This window comes from Aplidium turbinatum, chromosome 3, assembly GCF_918807975.1.
Source record: "Aplidium turbinatum chromosome 3, kaAplTurb1.1, whole genome shotgun sequence".
NCBI lineage: Eukaryota > Metazoa > Chordata > Ascidiacea > Aplousobranchia > Polyclinidae > Aplidium > Aplidium turbinatum.
The window spans coordinates 34,682,475-34,702,771 of NC_137474.1; the positions used below are offsets into that span (position 1 = coordinate 34,682,475).

The 20,297-nt window shown below is 35.9% G+C and overlaps 1 protein-coding gene across 1 annotated transcript; it reads right to left on the reverse strand.

Annotated features, from left to right (window-relative positions):
- Positions 1-557: 557 nt before the first annotated feature.
- On the reverse strand, positions 558-18,529 carry LOC145766750 (sodium/potassium/calcium exchanger 1-like). The gene is made up of 16 exons (XM_082578455.1): positions 17,799-18,529; positions 16,922-17,088; positions 16,636-16,819; positions 15,438-15,495; positions 14,278-14,477; positions 13,636-13,744; positions 9,165-9,736; positions 7,807-7,918; positions 7,363-7,449; positions 6,676-6,748; positions 6,094-6,184; positions 5,451-5,576; positions 4,007-4,160; positions 3,213-3,380; positions 2,330-2,445; positions 558-1,930 (listed from the first exon to the last, which is right to left on the reverse strand). Exons 1-16 carry the CDS (start codon positions 18,527-18,529, stop codon positions 1,831-1,833), a joined length of 3,048 nt encoding a protein of 1,015 aa, XP_082434581.1. The 3' UTR covers positions 558-1,830.
- Between the last annotated feature and the right edge of the window lie 1,768 nt (positions 18,530-20,297).

Below are 20,297 nucleotides of genomic sequence, written 5' to 3' on the forward strand. Positions count from 1 at the left end.
CCGGAAACAGACATTGCCGTCGGCTGCAGCGTGGGTCAGGTGTATGTCGGAAGGCGTACACCGATGCATAGCGCTCAAGTCCGCTTTCCCGCAATGCAGGATAAAGATAAACAAACAAACAAAACAATTCACCGGACCGCTAAATACATTCAACTTGTCAAACCAGACCTTTGTTAACATTTTGTTTGCTAGGCCTACTCTCGTTAAAGTTTGGCGGAGACGGATATTAACCCAACAAATTTTTTTATTTGCCTTTCCAGCTATGCCAGTCTTGCTGCACTTCATGGAGAGGATGTAGGCCTACTAAACTTTTCAAACCCAAAGCGTTGACATGCACCTCACGTAGTTGAATCCAGTATTCCAGCTGTTACCAGGGTGTGACTGTTGATTTGCAATTGCATGGAGCCAAGTGGGACTTGAGATTGTAGTGGAGAACCAAAATTTTCCAACATTTTTAGCCGACTGTAGGCCCTTTTTCCATTTAATTTAGGTCAAAAATAGCCTATGGTAGGTAGGCTATTCTTCAAATTCGTCTTGGCTACAAGCCCACAATGGCATACAATAGCGTAAAACTGTGACGTCATCAAACACAGTGTGATGACGTCACACTCTTGTAATGTTATATTCTTTCAGCGCTAACCCGCAATAAAAAAAGAACACAAAAAATTTCCATAAAAGGTTTAGGTTGCATATCATATCAATATATCATTGCAATATTTTGTAGGCTTTTTTATTTTCAGCAATGATGGAATGATGGTTGTTTTTTTTCTACGGACTTCATGAAAGTGCTTAAGCTATAGGCCTATTGTACAATCAAAAAAAGCAAGCAGAAGACCACTTTATACCTACCGTACTTTGGTTCTTGGTAATAATAACACTATGAAAATATGGATGGCGTATGGTTAATGGAATATCAAGCAACAAGCAGTGAAATAACAATCGAATGGTTCAATTTCTTTGTCGACTGAAATATTCTTGCCTGGATAGGTTTGTATTGAGAATGATGGAATTAACCCCAATTAAGACATTTTGAAGTAACATTTAGTCCTCTACATTGGCCACTCGAAGGTAGGCTACTAGCCTAAGTTTCAACCACATTTCGAAGTAAAGTGCCGTTCTTGGAGAATTTTCCCATTCACTAAATCAGTATTTCTCAACCTTTTTTTGGCCCAATGCCCCCTTTATGAACTGGCAAAATTTTACCGCTCCCCAACAAAAACGATTAATTACGAAAAGCAAATATGTATTTGAGAGCATGAAAACAGTATACTGGTAGTAGTGGTTACGTCATAATGGAACTCAGCAGATTTTGTTATATAGCCTACTGAAAAATTACTGAATTTAAACTATAAATAGATAGCGTTTGTAAACAAAACGGTTGATCAATCAAATACGACGATGGTGTAAGATAAATTGTTTGGCTATCGTGCGAGCATATGTAGATTAGATTATCCAGACAATGATGTGACGAAATCGTTACGCTGGTTGGTAGATGGGTTAAACCAGACAGAATGCCTCCTATTAATCAAAACGCCCTCCCTAGAGATATTTTTTGCATAAATGAAAGCTGATGTTTTTGTATTTTTTTTTATGATTGCAGCATCAAACAGCGAGCAATAGGTCTTTAAATTAGGGCAGCAGCCGAGGTAATCATACTGCCCCCCCCTGCAAAATCAAAACGCCCCTCCCCCGGGGGGCGGTACCGCCCCCATTGAGAACCACTGCACTAAATGCTTTCATTGATTTGTGCTACCCAATCGCATAGCCTAGTACACCAAATTTTGACTTGTCTTTACTTCTTCGAAATTGAATTAAGTCTGGAAATTGTTTTCAGCAAAAGAATGCGTAACAGGATTTTTCTTGCACGAAAGCGTAGATTAGAAATATGAAGTACATACTGAAGAACACCAAGCCAACTGTTCGATTTAATCTGAAAAACAAAATAATAGGCTAATTATAATGATGATTACCGGTAATCAATTTAAAAACCCAGAAGCTTTCCCAGGCAGAAAATTCGTCTTTTTTGCATGAACTGCAGGCCATCAGACGATGTGTCAATGTAAAAAAAAAATGAATATTGCTATAGCTGGGATATGACGTCAGGACAAAATCGCACACTGAACGCTGAAAGTTTAATAATTACGTAACGATTTCAACATTTGGAAACTGCCAAGTAAGCTAGCCTAGGTTAGGCTACATGTTAAAAATATATTTACAAGCGAGACGTTTTTGTACGTGCAAATGTAATTTCGTAAAACTTTCTCTTGGAAATTTTTATGCAAACGTTATTGTTTAAATTTTGCGACAAACTGTTGATAGACCTACTTACTTGAAACGGAACAGAAAGAATATAGTGAGACAAATAAAAAGAATTAGCAAAAGAATAAATCCAAATTTGACGTGTGGAATCATTCTGATGGAAAGAGGTAGATTTTCCAAAAGGCACTAAAACATAAATGCGTTGAAACTTAAAACATTTAACCCACAATAGTTTGGGGCAAATCCAACGATTTGGCAAGCAAAAGCATGCAGAGTAGTTATGAAATCTTCAGTGTTTTCTGGACTGTACAAGTTGTATGCTGCAAATATTATACATTGTAATTAACAAGCAACAAGTAGCCTAGGTGCCTGTCCGCATCATTAATGACTAAACTAATGCATATTCAGAATAATTGTAATGAAATTGGTTTTAAGAATAACCGAATATATCTTAGCTTGTAGCACCTATTTTTACCCATACGTCATTTTCTAAAGATTTTGTATTAACCATTTGAGCTGCTTTAAATAGAAAAAAGTGAACAGAAAATAAAACTGTTCACATTCGCCCTTTGACAAAACAGACGAACAGACACTACAGAGAATAAAAATTAGAACGTATACAATTTGGATGACTGCTAAAATGTGATAATTCGTAACCTCATATTGTTTCGTTATTCTGTAATGTTTAAATTCATTTTGTTATAGGCCAACAGTATTATGCGAACACCTTCTGATAACTGATAACTAAAGATTATAATTCCAGTAACAATTGTGTGGAAATAGTTGGAGTTGGATGGTCAAATTAGTTAGAATGTTCACCAGGCAAACAGAATTCACACACCAGTTATAAGAAGTTCTTTAGTAAAAAGTCAGACTGTAAATTTTACACATCTTTACTACAAATCTCTTTCCTTACATCTAATTCATGTTTAAATAATTGTAATAAAACTTACGCTTTGGAAAGGTGTTAGCAGGTGAACTGGTTTTCCAGAAACAATACTGGCGAATAGGAAAGGAAAGCCTAATCCCAAGTTGATGTCGAAAACGTTAGAACCAATAGCATTGGACACAGCCATGTCTGCATAACCTGCTTTTGCAACCAATACCGAGCTAATAGCATCCTTAAAACGTGCAAAAGAAGATTAATAATAAAATCATTAAGTTAAGAAATCTTTATCCTAAAAATCATTTTCTAACGCTTTCCAATTTGGCGATTTGTAGATTCCATAATGATGAGCAGTAGCGTTGGGACATAGGTCTGTTGAACCAGGAAGATTTTAGTTTCCCAGAACCTTTTTAAGGGTCTTTTTTTTTACTATAGCGCATTTACATCTAGGCTATTTCGTTCGAGACAACCCTTATGGATTTTGGAAAAAACTATCCCTTTCCACCATAATTTTACTTTTGCATTTTCTCGTCTTACTTTTTTCTTCTAAAGAGGTGTCTTATTTTATTGAAATATCTTTATTTGAGGCTGGGAAATTACTTCTAGAAATCCCTGATTAGAGGGCCCGGCAATTTATTGGTTCCGAACCCAAAATATCTTCTCAACGTACTTGACGATGATTATGAAGTTCAATGATGGAATGAGGGTGCTAATTTATAAAATATCATGCTGCAAAAAGGCCATGTTAGTCTTATTATACATCGATAGCCCATAGCCTCACATTCTAATTATCATACAAATAGTCGAGGAAACTTTTATTATTTAGTCGCGTATAGTCCATGAAGGTGGTTTCCTACTCACCGGTACGCTTGTTCCAATAGCAATGACTACTAATCCCATCGTGTAAGTATCTATTCCCAAAAGACAACCAACTTTTTCGACAACCTCTACCATCAGATAACTTAAACCAGCAATCCAAGCTATACTGATGACGAAGGATAGCATAAACCATTTTCTAAAAAATAGTGTAACTGTAAAATTGTAATCACAGTCAGTAAAGCAACCAAGCCTCCTCACTTTGAGAATTTATAAAACCTATATCGTGAATGAAAAGTATCACAAAAGTTAAGAAAAAAATATTTTTATCATAGTTCTTTGAATAAGAGTTAGGGGAGAGTGGGGCTAGTCGGAAAGTTTTTTTTTTAAAGTGAAATTTAAAACAATTGGTGCATAACCTGACAACGTAAAGTGGCTTAAATTATCATCTATGGTGTCCTCTATCATACAACCAAAAATAAGTATTGAGTCAATTCAGCTTTTAATGAAAATTTGAAATAAACAAACATACAATTGATTTTTCAACTAATGCCTGGGGTTAGTTGAAAAACGTCAGTTTAATGCCCACTAATGAACTGGATACTCTTTTTTCAACCAATAAACATTTACATGGGGTTGTAAGCAAATATGTTTACCTGCTTTAAAATCAAAATGCAATGAATTCTACACCTAATCATCGTAAAACCATTTTTTTAATAAACGCGTTGTTAAAACTTGTGATGCTGTATATATAACACTTTCCAAGTTATTCAAATTAAAATTTTACAATGTATGTCTGCTTAAAACAAGTACATTGGAGCTTATACTACTTATTATCATACCACGACGATCGTACTACATAGTCACTCGTATCGTACTACATAGTCATACCGTTATCAAACCATTTTCCAACTAACCCCACCCACCATTTTCCAACTAACCCCATTAGCATATGACAAACTATTTTCCTAAAATATTCAAGCATGGTGCATTGGACTAAAAATTGTTTATGTCTTAGTGTTGTAGAACACCTACAGCTGACACACACCAAAAAAACTTCTGCCTATCTTTAACGATATCGACGCATAGGATGTTTTTTAATACGCCAAAAAATTTACTTCGAAAGTAAGAAAATTGTCAGCCAAACCGGTATACCTTGACTCAACAAATCGAAACTAACATGGATTATGTGTTTTTATAAACTACTTCACATGTTGGCAGTAAATATTTAAAAGAGTTATTGAGAATTAAACAAAATATCATTTTTCAACTAACCCCGCCTTCCAACTAACCCCACTCTCTCCTATCTAGGGATAGTAGAAGTTTCCGCTGTCCCTAGAGTTATCACAAACTTTACGTACAGTATTTAGTTATAAAATGAGCGTCAAAGCAGCTGAAGACTATTCATGTAGTTTAGTTAACACTTTACTACTTCATTTCAAAAAATTGTAGCAAATTTTCCGCGTAGGCCTATACAGCATAGACCTACTTGTTTTCTGCTTTTGAACAATCTGGAACAGACCAAGTAAAAATACATAGCCATGGCAAGGAAAGTACGTAAATAATCCATTCTCCAAAGTACTTCACGCTTGGAGCACAATTGCTAGAATCCGGCCTGAAGAGAAAAAAATCTTGTGTAGTTTACTGTATCCCTACATCGGACTCTAGAGTCGCGATGACCGTTGTGTAGCACGCATAGCTCATGATCGAGAACAATGTCGCATTGTATCTGACCCTCAATACGATGAAGGAACATAATCATGATAAGGACGAAGTCGGCTCATATAGAGAGGAAGATAGGAATATTTCTATTAACCACATTCTTTACAAGTTGTGAATTTAAAACTCACATGGCGAGGTTTAATTTTCTATGTTTGTAGTTTTTTTGCAACTTTTTTTGCTTTAGAATTGTTGGCAATAGTGGTTAACCCTAGTTTTTAGTTTCGCCTTTTGCTAACTTATATAACAAATAACAATCCATTGGCACAAAACTCATGATGTTTATGATACTGTAATTACAGTGTTACAGTATACCCTTTCTGCCTTTTAAAGTAATACTCGCTCGCAATAGAATTATTTTTTGTCTGAGTTAAATAGGCTATTCAACGTATTAACTCAATGATACTCATTACTTTTCCGGTGTGGAATGTCTGATAGGTGGCAAGCAAGGAAAAACACTGAGCAATTCGTTTTCTCCGTCTGCTGGAAGTGAAGATGAGCTGTCTATGCAACAAAAAAAAAGGTTGATTATGTTGCAAAATGTCACAAAATGAATTAACACTGGAATTCTACTGTGAATGCTCCCTGTGGCTGTGCTACTACCAATGAGTAGAAATTAAAATAAAATAGAAGCTAAAAAAAATGTTGAAATTAGGTACAAGTGTCAGATAACATGATAAAAAATCATTTGTAACTTTTTTATCCTCTTTATTAGGACTAAACTATTGAAGGCAAATTGAAGTTTATCTAAAGTTCCTCGAACTAAGTCTGCTTGTCTTGTTGAACATTTTGAACAAGCGACAAGCTAATGAGATTGCAAAGCCAAAAGGACATTTTTTTCTTCGACCCAAAAGAAAAGATGCCCATATTCGACTGCATTTGCCTTGATCAAAATACATTTTAGGCCACAGATCTGGTGTTTTTTAACAATCTTAAAGTGTGTTTTAATACTAAAGTTACATGCTATGTTGATTTTTTTTCAATTAAACGTTGACCTGTTGTTCGTTCGTGCGGAGACAATTGGCTAGATCCAGCTTCACTTGATGGACTGTTGTTTGACACATGCAGCTGAAATATAATTGACCATTGTACTGTTTTTCTTTTTTTCTTTTTTTTTACTTTTTTTTACGACTGTCAACTTGTTGACCTGTGTTACTGTATTATAAAATATGTTTCAGAATGTGCATCAACATAAATCTGCATCTACGTACAAAACATTCTTTGAAAACACATGTTGCATGGATTGAACTGTATAAAAAGTTTTTTTTCTGAAAACAGTTTAGTTGTAGCCTGAATGAGTTGCAAAATGTTTTGTGATGCATTAACACACAACATTGGTAGGCCTAAATGCTGCTATACCAAAATTTTTGTAAACAACATAATATACGTAGCAAATCCCATCTGGCACACAACCGAAACAATACTGTAGTAGAACTATCAGACATCAGTAATTCACTCGCACGCAATCAAGTAAATACTATTTGAGAAGAAGAAGCGTTCTTCCCGGCCGTCAGCACAAGGCTGAGCACTCACTAGTACAGCGAGCAGCAGTTGCGATTCGCTAACCATAACGGTGTAGCTTCCACACTAGCCATTCAAACCTCAAATAAACGATAACTTATCATAAATACTATTTGTTATACAGTTGCCTTGTAGAAACTATCTCTCAACAAGAAATTTACTTCGTTTGGTTTTGGAGCTCCATCACGCAAGTCCAATTCCAGCGATGTTTCTTTGTACGTGATCTCTTGCTCAGACATTTCATTTTGCTGAAAATGAACTAAGCTAATCAATCTAAATTGATTGCTATTGTACCTAATTTTAATTTTAGCTTTTTAAAGCTGAGTGCATCACAAAGTTTATTATGTTTTGTGCTTGTTTATTGTGATAGCCTATGGACAAATTCATGTGTGATACAATATGTAAAATAAAAATACCTTTGTTAGAAACAAATGCCACAAATCGAGTTTCATACTCTCAAAAAGGTTGTCTTTTAAGTGAAAGATCTACGAGCAGAATATTTTGTGGACTAAACTCAGTAAACTTCCTAATTGTTGTCATTTACCGAAAGAAGCCTGTGAAAAATAGGCATAAGATAGCCACATTTGCAAATGCAAAGCTTCTACCGTTATTGTAGTTTCACCAGTAGCCAGTTGATAGGATCTTTTGCGGTTCGATTTCTGACCTTTCGACAGTTCGCAGTTGGGCGTAGAGAAAATATTGTTTTCGCTTATAGTCCTAAAATGATAAATTAATTATTCAAAACAATGCACGTACAACGTAGGTTGCTGAAATACAGTTTTGATCAGAAATGCTTCCCAGTTTATCCAAACGGCGATTGACTGAAAAGTACTGGTAGGCTAGACGTAATTATAAAACTGTTATCAAATAAATACTACGGAGTTGACTACCGCTAATAGAAATAATAGTTCTTTCTTTACGATGGCAATGAATATTAAGAGACCAAGTTTTTTTGTTAGCGTATCCGAAACTTATCTTTTATCGAACATAGAAATCCAGCCCACCACTCAGCTACCTAGTTAAATTTCTTTCAACAACATGTTCTAGGCTTTTCGTGTGGCGTTTGATAGCCATACCTTTGAGTTTTGATGATCATAGCCACAAAAATACACATTTTGTCATAATGACTATTTCTATTGAAAGGTTATTTGTCATCAAAACGATTTCTGAAGAAAGCACTTTTTTGCCTTTCTGGTTCTCATTAATAAAGTAATGAATATTCTGAAAATAAGTTTATAATTGCACACATTTTTACAGTAGGCTACAGTATAAAAAAGCTACGTTGTGTCGGCATTTTGCCTTTGTCCGCCCTGTTAGCTCAGGGCTATGCTATGCGTCCGACTCAAGATCACGCGGCGCTGGTTCGGCTATCGAGATGTGCGCTTGAGCAACGGAATTTATGACTGCCCTCCATTCAGCGGCACTTAGTGGATAGAATAATTCCCAGGCAACAACACTTCAACAATTGGAATACTTCACTCTGCCAATCTCGGTAACCGGCCCTGCGTCAAAAGCCTCTACACGTATGCGAAAATACCAAGAATAACCTATCAAGGCTTTGTCAGTCCGAGGATAGAAATTTAAAAAACAAACTAACCAAACCGTGTGCTTAAATCTGAAAATATGAAGATCCATTCAATAAAAATCCCTTAAACATGGCAACCAGTTCCTCTCACGTATAGTTTTGCTTGACCACAAGTTAACATAGTATCTCAAAACATTCTACAAAAAGGACCATTTAGTTGTAATCTAGGCCTACTTGTTTCTTTTAAATTTGGTCCACCAGCAAGAGCAAAATCATAGCCAAAAGTGTAATTCCGAAAACGCATCGCTAACTTACCGTACTTCGTTTCAATAGACCCCCATGCAATTTATTTTTGATATACAATAGTAAAATATGAATGTAAATAACTTGTCGTTTTCTGAGTATATTGTTTATGCAAGAATAAAACCAATGACTTACGTGGTATTTGTTGCGCCACACTGAGGACATGTAGTGGTTGTTTCTTTGATGGATAAATTGTCATAAGGTGGTGGTGGTGTGACGTGTAATTTCTTTCTTGAACCGTTCATGGCTTCTTCGTTTTTATTTGTATTCCATCTAACTTCAAGGCTGATGCTTGCATCATTAAGTTCTACTTCAAAACTTCCTCTTTTCGGATATTGTCGAGTAATAGAGTCCTCAGTTTTCTTCTGTGACGTCAATCCTGGGTACCCATTTTTATCAACTTGCCCTTTAGTGCATTCTGTGCACAATATTAGGGAGCTATTTTGGCTATGAGAACTGTTAAGTGGTGAAACAGTGGGCGACTTCATTAATGTTTCAGCAGCTTTTTGTTTATTTAAATTTTGGCGAGTAGCCACAGTTTTGTACTCTGACGTGTTATTTCGGCTTTGGCAACAGCAGCATTGGCAACAGCAGGTATAAGACTTGATGTCGGTATTCCTGTTGTAGTTCAAAGCAGATGTCAGATCATCGGAATAGGCAACTGGTAATTCAAGTAAATTGCCATTTAGCGGCCAAGGATAGTCTTGTCAAACGCTTTGAAATAATAACCATAGATGTAGTTTTCATGTTGTCATTTGTCCACCCCGTTAGCTCAGTAGTTACGCGCCGGGCTCAAGATCACGCGACGCAAGTTCGACTTTCGGGGTGTGCGCTTGAGCAACGCACTTTCAGGACTGCTCACCATTTAGCGGCACCTAGTGAATAGAATAATTTCCCGGCAACAACACTTCAAAAATGGGAAAACTTCACTCTGCCAATATCGGAAACCGGCCCTGCGTCAAGAGCCTCTGCAAGTGTGCGAAACTACCAGGAATAACCAATCAAGGCTTTGTCAGACCGAAGATGAAGATTTAAAACCAACCAACCATGTTGCAAGTAGGCTACACTATATCACATGATCAATTTCTAATGTAGGCTATGCAGCTCAGTTGTTTTAGTCCTATTTAGTCCCAGTCCTATTGCAGCCCAGAGTTTTAGTTCAGCCCAAGTTGTAAAAAACTTTACTGGTTTAATTGTTTTGATTGATAACTTATTTGTTTTCGGATTTCAGCGATACACAAAGTTGTAGTTGAATAATATGAAGAGCCCAGCAGTTCCAAAACCGCTTAGGCGCCACTTTTACCAAAATTGAGTTTAGAGTGTCATTAGGTAGAGTATTACCATAGGTACCTACTATCCATTCCTTTTTTTCCAAAACCTTCTCTTTCTGCTTCAAATTCGACACTAAAAATTGCGTTTTCTTCCAAAACCGCTTACGCGCCATCACACTTTGTTTCCAAAACCACTTGTATCCACAATTAACCAATCATATTAAGCCATTGTATGACGTGACATATCGCTGATTGTTAAACCGTTTTCGTCATCGTTTCGTAATAAGCAGCAGTGTTACCATTTGGCAAATTTTACTACCAAATTCGAGATTTGGCAGAATTTTACGTTGTTTAGCAGTAAATTTTGAGTTGGCAGAACTTTGGCAAACATTTTTGGTGAGTTGACAGTCAGTCTCTGGTCAGTTTGGCAAAATTTGAAATGTGTTTGGTAGTTTGAAGCATCTACTATCTGGCAACACTGATAAGCACTGTTATAGGCTTGCAGCCTATTGTTGCAGCTACCAACGGTGCTCAGACTGCTTAGTAGCCTACTTGAGCTTTATAACTGTGTTTTTTTGCTTTGTTTAAAGTGAATTTGGATTGTGGTGATGAATTAGTGGTGGTCAGCTTGGAAAAATGGTTTCAAAAATTGGTTTCTGTCATTCTGGCAATTTTTATTCTCCAGTTTATTTCCAAAACCGCTTATAACCACATTTCTAATTTTATAAAAAGGCGATTCTAAGCCTTCTAATATTCCTTAGATCTGGACAAACGTCATGGCTCAATTCAGTAGGTAGTTATACATCGTTAGAAATCAAAAGCGCATTACATTTACCAAGCGAAACTGTCATAAACGTTTTTCGTGGTTTTCTCGAAATCACCGAAAGTGGATGTAAGCGGTTTTGGAAACAAGCTCTTCATATAATTCACTCACTGTACACTCTTTTAGTTGAGGCTACAACACTAAAATAGAGCTTAAACTACATTAGTCATTAAAGATATGCATAGCTAAGCTTGCAATTCGTAAGCCTACACTTTATATCAGTGCTCTTTAACCGGTAATACTGTATACTCAAGTGTAGCCTATACCACATCACCAAAGAGGGTATACAACTGAGAAAAGGTATACGAAGGGTATAACTTACAGATTACTTCTGGGTTTCTAATGACATTTTTTCATAAGGATGTAAAATTAATGAAGTAGCCTACACTTGTATACACAAGATTCAGGGGAGCACTTGGTCACGTGTATCCTCAAAACTGAGAAACAACTTTAATTTTCAACAGATTTTTGCAAAAATATTTGGCTCGTTTCCCCGCTCAATCACATTTCATATATTTAACCAGTAGCATGAGGCCTTTGCGCTTACAGCAATAGACCATAAAAAAGAGTTTGGGTGTAGTCTACCCCTCAATATACAAGAAAATACTTTAGTGCAACAGTGAGCGTTAGTGCATCATCTCTATATTGTCTACAATTATGCCAGCTACCAGAATTAAGCTCTCTAAGAAGTTAAGAAGTTTTCACAGTCCAAGCACAAAGATTCTCACAATCAATAAATCAAAGCCACACATACATTATCGTCTTGTTTTTTTTTGATAAATTTAGTAATATAATCTAATTTATTTATTTTTATATTCCTTCAGTTTTAAAATAAAGTCTTACTCTTCGCTATGTAGACTGATCGATTTTCTTAACACATTTCTATGAGTCATATTTGGAGATGGTAAAGAGCTGGAGGTCTGTAAACAAAACCATTTGTGTTAGAAGTTTCAATGTTTAATGGCGTTCAGTGGACTACTTTACTGTCGTCAGAGCCATTGAAAGGATGATTTTGCTTAGGGCTCGATACCAATGGGATTTTTGGGCCTCAAATGAAGATCCTTCTAAAATAAACGCATCATATTTAAAGAATACGAGGTGGTTTCTTTAAGTTTCCGACCCCTAAGGGGTTTTTTTTTCGGTCATTTATCGGTCATTGACCGATTTTTTAGCAAAATGTCAGAAAAAAATATAGTCAATTTGGTCAAAATGTCCGAAAAAAACAACGTTTCTCAGCGAAATTTAATGTTGTAGCTAGTCAGGAAGTGCAAATTTTGGTTTGTATTAGCTACTTGAAAGGAAATATTTTCATCAGAAAAAATGACCGAAATAAATAAAAAATGACCGAATTTTTTCAAGTCATTTCGGACAAATGACCAAAAAGTCTCAGCGAAAAAAAAAACCCAGCCGGCTACAATCATCCCGAGCCCTGGTCCAAAGTAGGCTACCTCCTGGATTCCCATATCCACGCTACTGAATGTCGTCGTTTTAATGAGCAAGTACAGTATAACCAATCGATGGTAGAGACTCGGTATTGATTTAAAAGGCATTTGTTACAATACAGTTGGTGATAAGCTTATTGGAAAATATTAATCCTTTAAAAGCGTTTTGCGGACTGGGAATAAATATCTACAACAATTAAAGTAAATTGCACAGGCAGATGTTGAGGAATGTAACCATTGGCTGAGAAATCAATGATGGTGGACGATTTGAACAGCATAGGCTACAATATGTATATTGCTTATGCTATGGACTATTGGTAGCATGGACTACTGAAACAATTAGTTAGAAACAGACAATGCTGAAGCCCTCACAAAATTGGCTTGGTCTCTTAAAATTATCAACTTTTTGTAACTTTTTTGGTTCAGTTGTTAATACTATCTCAACGTTTCTTCTTATTTGAAAATACTTCTATTGTCTAAGAACAGTGATTTTCACCATAGCCCGATATCAACTATGGTAGACATTGTGGCTTTAAAGCAATGCTGCTGTTGAAAAAACATGGAACAGTTTACCGTGTCTTTCCCAATAGAATTTAAATATATTGGACATTATGTTATGGGAATGGTCAGTAACGTTGACAGGGAGTTCCAGAGGGTACTTTTGGACTTGGGTCCGGGATCATTTTAGGAGGCCGTAACCTTTTCTTTTTGTAACTTGAAAAAACCTGCTCATATTTTTTGGATATTGCATTTTCTTAGAAGTGTCTTAATTTGTGGCCCAAGGATCTTATTGGTGCCTGGCCCAAATTATCTTCAACCGCTTTAGGAATGGCTTAAATTGCTGGTTGACAGCATGAAAATGCCCACTAAAGAATAATATAAATGAGTTTGTTGGAGTTCTGTATGTAAGAAATGCGATATCAATTACCATATAAGTCAATATCCACAAGCAGGCTACAGTCGCCTATCTGAGAAGGTAAAAATATAACCCTCTGACGCGACGCCCACACCAAAAAGACGAAGATGAAACAGTATCAACATGTAAAAAATTCTGACGAGCCTCCACTTACCATCACTTGATTAGCTCTGTGTGCGGAATTCACATGGTCGGATGTGGAGGTTTCGACATCTTCATTAATGCTAGGGGACACTCTGCCGTCTTTTGCTTCAAAACAGGAGCTGAAAATTTAGGAGATGAAATTCTCAAAATATTGATAACGTGTTTTATCGTTTCTACCTTTTTCTTGACCTCTGCATTGTTGACATGTATCATTTTTGCTGTTACGTTTAAATAAAAAACAAAACAAATTGAACTGAACTCAAGTAACCTATGTTCTTTCCATTACACAATATGTGACAAAAGTGAGGAAGAAATGACATTTATTTTCATCAGTTTAGGCGAAAGGCAACATAACAGCGCCATATCTCTGCAATTAAACGTAGTTACACTTGCACTGAGTGGTTTAAATCGCTTGAGAGGTCGTTACGAAAGTGCTTTCACACCACTGAGTTTTTAAACATGGCTTCAACATCCAAACTTTTCAAAGCATTACACAGAAAACATTATTTGATGTAACAAGTTTGTTTTCTCCTTTAGAATTTTATCAAGGCTTTAATTAAACTTATGAAAACATCCGAAGATTCCATGAAATATGAAACAGTATGAAATTATGAAGAAAACAGTCGCTAATTTTATTTGCAAAATCACTAACTTGCAAGGTGCTTTTCTCATCGATGTCATCAGCTGGGAATTGAACCTCATCGTGATGATATAAAGAACATAAAGAAAGAGCAGAAGCACCGATTCCCACCACTGGAAGTAACCGTCCCATGAAAAGAATATGAAAACGGCGATCGAGATGCCGTAGAAAGTCGAATCTCTCACTAGTGGCCTCCAATCAATTTGAAGAACCTGAAAAAGAAATCGCTTCAGCACAATTTAAAAATCTGACCATCTATTACATAGCCTATCCACCATTCGTTGGCTGTATGAAAAATGCACAGCAACAAGCAATTACTTCGGCTGTTTAGCTTAGTTCAATCTTAAACGACTAAAAGCGGTTGGCCATTTTTACACAGTTGATTGCCTATAAGCAATCACATCATTGTCGCAAAATACCTATGTGACGTGTAAATTCTGATGTTTTTCTAATTTTCAGTAAGGCATTAGAAATTCATAGGCAATTGTATAGCATCAACAAATGGTGTGATAGGTTCTTGATAAGAATGCCAAGCACGTGGAGTTTTTAAAAACATGTGCGAGCTAGGGTTGAGCTGAACTTTAGTGAGCGTTCAACGTATTTTCTGAGTTAATTATTATCTATCAATTAATAATTTACGAAAAAAGTAATTTTGTTGTTGACCGCAAATCTATTTCAGACTGTTTGAAAACCGCAGCTTACAGTGTAATATATTCTTAATTAAACAGGAAAACAAATAGCCTACTTTAAATGAAGATGAAAATGCGTGTTGAGAATGCAACTAAAACTGATTTAACTGTCACGTGAATTATTATATAATAAGTTCATGATAGCTGACATGAACATAAAAGTTTTTTTGCAGATAAAAAATTAGCTTGGAGTCGTAAACTATCAAATGTCTCGATTACGTTGTAAATGAAACACATTCTGCAAATTTTCTACGTCATCCATCAAGACATAAAAATGAATTAGAATAAGAAAAATGGAAGACCCTTCCCTTGATGAAAACAAGTTTCATAAATATTAATGCTTACAATAAAAGTAGACATATCTAAAAAAAATAAGACTACACGTTCTTTCACTTTTCACGTTTTCAACGTTGTGGGTAAGTAAAGCAAAAATTTAAGATAATAATAGTGTTTTAAGAACATGCTACTTAATTCTGCATTTACCCTTCCAGATAGTGCTGACGTCAGGGCAATGATAACCAAAAGATTAAACACGGCTGATCTGAAAGGTAAAGTTTGTAAAATTAGAAAGTTCCCTTTCCGATAATTATGAAACCTTTGTTTTAAAAGAAACGCATGCGACATTTTATTAACAATAAAAATAAGGGTTTGTCAGGCAATTTTCACAAATTGAACAAGGACCGAATTCAGCACGGAATTAGAAATTATCATGCGTAAAAATAAACAATATCAATAATTGATTAAAGTGAAACTTTTTTCAAGAGAAACTAACATGTTTACGTCATAATTGGCAGAGTCTGATAATCCTAAAATGACTTGTACCCATTTCTCTAATTAAATAAAAACTTCATTCTAACTGAACCTCTTTTAATGTAGATTGTAATGGGTAAATTGTATTGGGTGTACCTCTGCCGTTTATGTTACCTCAATCAAGAAGTCAGTAATAATAATAATAATGCTTGTTTTTATATAGCGCCGTATCCATCGCAGAATGCGTTGCTCCTCAGCGCTTTACAAAGCAGACAGTGTCAAGCAGCCGTATAGAGGCGCAACTGAATACATTATTACCCGAATCCATTCCATTGCTCAGTGCCAGGCAAGAATTAGATTCAGTACTATTTTTAAAAGTCTTTGGTATTAGGCTACCCGACAGGGTATCGGCCTCATGCCTACCAATTCAGATGCGGGCGTACTAACCACCAAGCCATCGAACCGGTTAATTAAACAAGACTTTGCAGCATATGCAAATCCACTTGACATGGTAGCAATCAATGGAGAGGTCACGTAGTGAAAAGCCTCCACGATGCTCAAATGGTACCGGTTCGACGCCAGTAAGAATCACACAAATTTGTCTTGGCATGAATAAAAGGCACAAAGATTGGATTCTATGTAGGCCTATTCTGTTTACTCAATCAAACTTTTGAACCGCTAGGTTTAGTGGCAGATCCAGTGAGGAAGGGGTGATTGAACCTATTACTCGCTCCCCTCAAACACAAAAAAGTAACCTTATTTACAGTGTGTTTGCAAACTTTGATTAATCTAGACATTAACATATTTTTGTGTTTTTTTGCATTTACCACCCTGAAGGCTACTTGTTGCACCCACTGCTGATTAGATTTAAGCATGGATAATCTGCAAAGAGTTTTTTTTTATAAAATTTTATACTGCAAAGATAATATACCCGACAATTGTCCCAACTCCAACGTCACTCCCTGTTCCCACTCCAGCTACAGAAGTAAAAAGTTCAGGAGCGGAAGATCCGGCCGCCATGAACGTAGCTCCTGCAACATCTTCGCTCAATCTCAACTTTTCCGAGATCGCTTCCAATGACGGAACAAAAAAATTGTCACAAATTATGGCCAAACCTGTGAAGACGTGCAAGCTAAAAAAATCGTTCTACAAATTCTCTTATAAAACAATCATTAAAAGGCTGAAGACTTCAGCCCTAGAACTTATATTGTTCTTACCTACAAAGAGACACAGAATAATGAAAATATATAGAAGCGTCCACAAAGCAGGTACGTCTCCTCTTATTTCGTTTTGACAAGCTTCTTTGAGATCTTTTCTAGCATCTTCATTCTCATTGTGAGCATTTGCATTGTGGCCTCCACGTGAGGTTTGATTGTTTTCTGATCTGTAGATATAAAAATTTGCAGGAAAAATTGGAAAGAAACAAAACTTGGATTTATTAGCCTATATAGTTTTTACTCAATGAGTCTCTAATAAATCGATTTATGATGAAATAAATAGGCTACTCTTCATCACAACAGCTTTGACTAATTATAATTAATCAATTATCAAAGAATAAACCAACAAATTGGAAATAAGTTACAGTACGGTAGCTCTTTTGTGCACTATTGATGGCAAAAACAATGCGTATTGTCACGTAGAAGTTCATATTGTCATGTTTTAGGCATACAAATAGACACATATTATTTATTAGTTTTGCAATTCCGGAAATTTTGATTTGAGGAATTTTATCCATTTTTTCTAACTTAAGATTGTCAAGGAATTATTTTTGTTTAGTCCCTTAAAATTTGCAATAAAAAAAGGCCACAAAACTGAAAATAAAATCATAAATGGTTGGATTTGCTTTTATGGATTGAGGTTTTTACATGAACATGAGTATTACAACAAATTAACATACTTTGTTAGGTTTACTGTATTTGAGCATTCTTCTTAGACTTTAATAATCTCTCAAAACATTTTCGAAATTCTGAGTTAAAATCTCAAAAAGATTTCTCATTTTTTTTATATGCCAACCAATCCAACCATAAAACTGAAGACTTTAAACCTATCACGCTTTAAATAGAAACAAACAGAGAAATTTTAATAAGTTCTTACTCATTGATAAATTGAGTTTTGCAGTAGCTGGCTGTAATTTGATACACATCGGATGACAACGTTTTATAAGATGGCTTCTCGTTAAAATTGTATAAACTTTTCACTTTTTCGTCAGAAGGATCCTTTCTTTTAGCTCGAGTCACTTTTTCGCCAAGTAATTGATGTTCCACAGGCAAAGTGCTCTTTTCTTCAATTGTATTGTACCACAGTTCAGAAGAGAATCCATTGTGGTCATCAAATGGCAATTCATTGGTACCTAGGAGACTTTCACGTTGTGATCGACGTTTTCTCTTCATAACATGTGGCAAGACGTTTCCGCTGATTCGGTCTTTCAACACCGTGAATTGAGTAGCAAAATATAATTTCCTGACAAACAATGCATCGGTTCCGTAGGTGGAAAAGTATAATTCAAAGTCATCATAAGCAGACAAGACAGAGCCCCTCGGTCTTAGGAGTGGTTTAAACGAAGAAGAAGCAGACAATTTGTCTCGTAAGACTGTCTCTTTGACTTCATGATCGAGGCTTTTCGTGAGAACCTGTTGTAGTTTTTGCTGTTTTTTCATGTGCAATTGTTCTCTGACTGAATTTACTATAACAAAAATAGCTAATGCAAGGCAAAAAGCACAAGCTAGTTGTATTATTTTTGCCACAAACAGTCGTCTTTCGCATTTTTCTTTCCGAAAAGTTGCTGCTTGAATGAACTTCATCGTTTTGTATTGTCCAGCATCCATTATGTCCAGTGTCTGCTGCACTACATGCGTTGCACGGCAAGTGTGTTGACTGGAAAATACATTTGCATAATACGTTTATTTATCTTCTTAAAAGTTATAGCTTATACATGGGATACTACTCCACCGGACTGTTAATTTCATGAAACGGCATTAATAAATAAGATATCAGGCTGATATGGTGGCAATGTAGCCTATTACAAAAAGTCGTTTCAGTAACAGTAACTTTGTTTTGAAAATGCAAATTTGAAACATCAGACATTGATAACTCAACCATGACACAGACAATGATCTTTTTCTAAATTACAACTTATCACAACCTTTCAGCTGCAAATATGCTAAAATACTTAATTTTTAAATTAATTCTTTTTAACTGCTTTACATTGACTGATTGTGTGAATTTTGGTCAGCGAATTCTTTGAGAGCTTAATCCTGGTAGTTTCTCATAGGCTACTTGCAGAGAATTCGTTCCATTGATAGAAGTTCGGCCACCGAGATTGAAGAAGTAAAGTTCACGCTTGTTGTTAATGTGTTCTTGTCTAAATTAAATCATCTACTAGGTGCTTTAAATGGAGAAAATCGCTGAAATACGTTGCTCAAGCGACACATCCCGAGAAACGAACCAGCAGTGCTGTTTGAACTTTCGGTTTCCCTCTTGCACAGTCAGGCACTATCAACTGAGACTTTTCTGCAAACAATGTAGTTGTTCTCATTTCTTGCTGTTTCCTGAATGTATGATACTGAATGTTGATGATCACGATGAAACGTACACACAGGAGCAAGAAAGAAAAAATGCTTCACCTGTAAAAGATTATTTCTTGTTCAGAGTAACCTAAGTTATTTCATTCGTCAATATAGATTCGAAAGGTTAGTATATTGATTTTAATGTAATAGAAAATGAAGTTTTTTTGCCACAAATCCGGCAACGATTCAACGCAAGCTAATTTGTTTATCAAAAATAGTTGGGCCTGTGTCAATAAAGCAAAAAGGCATCAGTACGGCATAAGTACGTAAAATTTGTTTAATTCGTCATCGTTTATTTCGTCAGTTTGCTCCATGTATTTGAGTCGTTATGGTTTTTATGTTGTTTGCATAATTCATCAGTTCATATATTTCGTCACTTTTTTCTAATACCTTTGAGATGACGAGTTAGGTAAATTTTACATAATAAAAATCTGCTGATGTTGTTGTTGATCGTTTAACTAGATAGAATCACTGCTCGATAACCCTATCAACACCCAACTTGTCAAATAATCCAGCACGTATTTGTTTCTTACAATAATACTAACACGCAAATTTGTATCACTTAAAAGCAAAAAATTAATTATTTTTACTGAAAAATGTGCGTACATTCCGAAAGTGGAACCAGCGCCGCTTGATCTTGAAGTTTCTTCGCTTGTGAAGTCTGGCATTAAACCAACTGAGCAATGGCAATCAGTAGAGTTGACAGAGTGTTTTTGGACTCAGGCTCGCGATAAATTTAGGGGCCCATAACCTTTGCAATGGGCTCGGAAAATTGAAGAAATCATCGCGTATTATTCGAATATAGTGCACTTTTCTTAGAAATGTCTTGATTTAGGGGGTGAGGAACTCATTTGTACCTGGCGCAAATTATTCTTTCAACGGCCCTCACGGCAATGCCAGTGTAGTGTAAAGCATGCAGACATGGCCACCTGGAGATGCGGCCTGATTTGTCACATTTTGCAGATTTTGATTACAGCTACTGCTAGTGCTTGACTGACATTTTTTGAGATGTTTTTACTTTTTGTGG

Excerpts from the sequence above, each read along its gene's own strand:
- LOC145766750 (XM_082578455.1), bottom strand. The coding sequence starts at position 18,529 with ATGGATGCTGGACAATACAAAACGATGAAGTTCATTCAAGCAGCAACT. Across the intron at positions 14,478-15,437 it reads CGTCAGCACTATCTGGAAGG|GTTCTTCAAATTGATTGGAG; the intron begins GTAAATGCAGAA and ends TTTCTTTTTCAG. Across the intron at positions 1,931-2,329 it reads TTCTTTCTGTTCCGTTTCAA|ATTAAATCGAACAGTTGGCT; the intron begins GTAAGTAGGTCT and ends TTTGTTTTTCAG.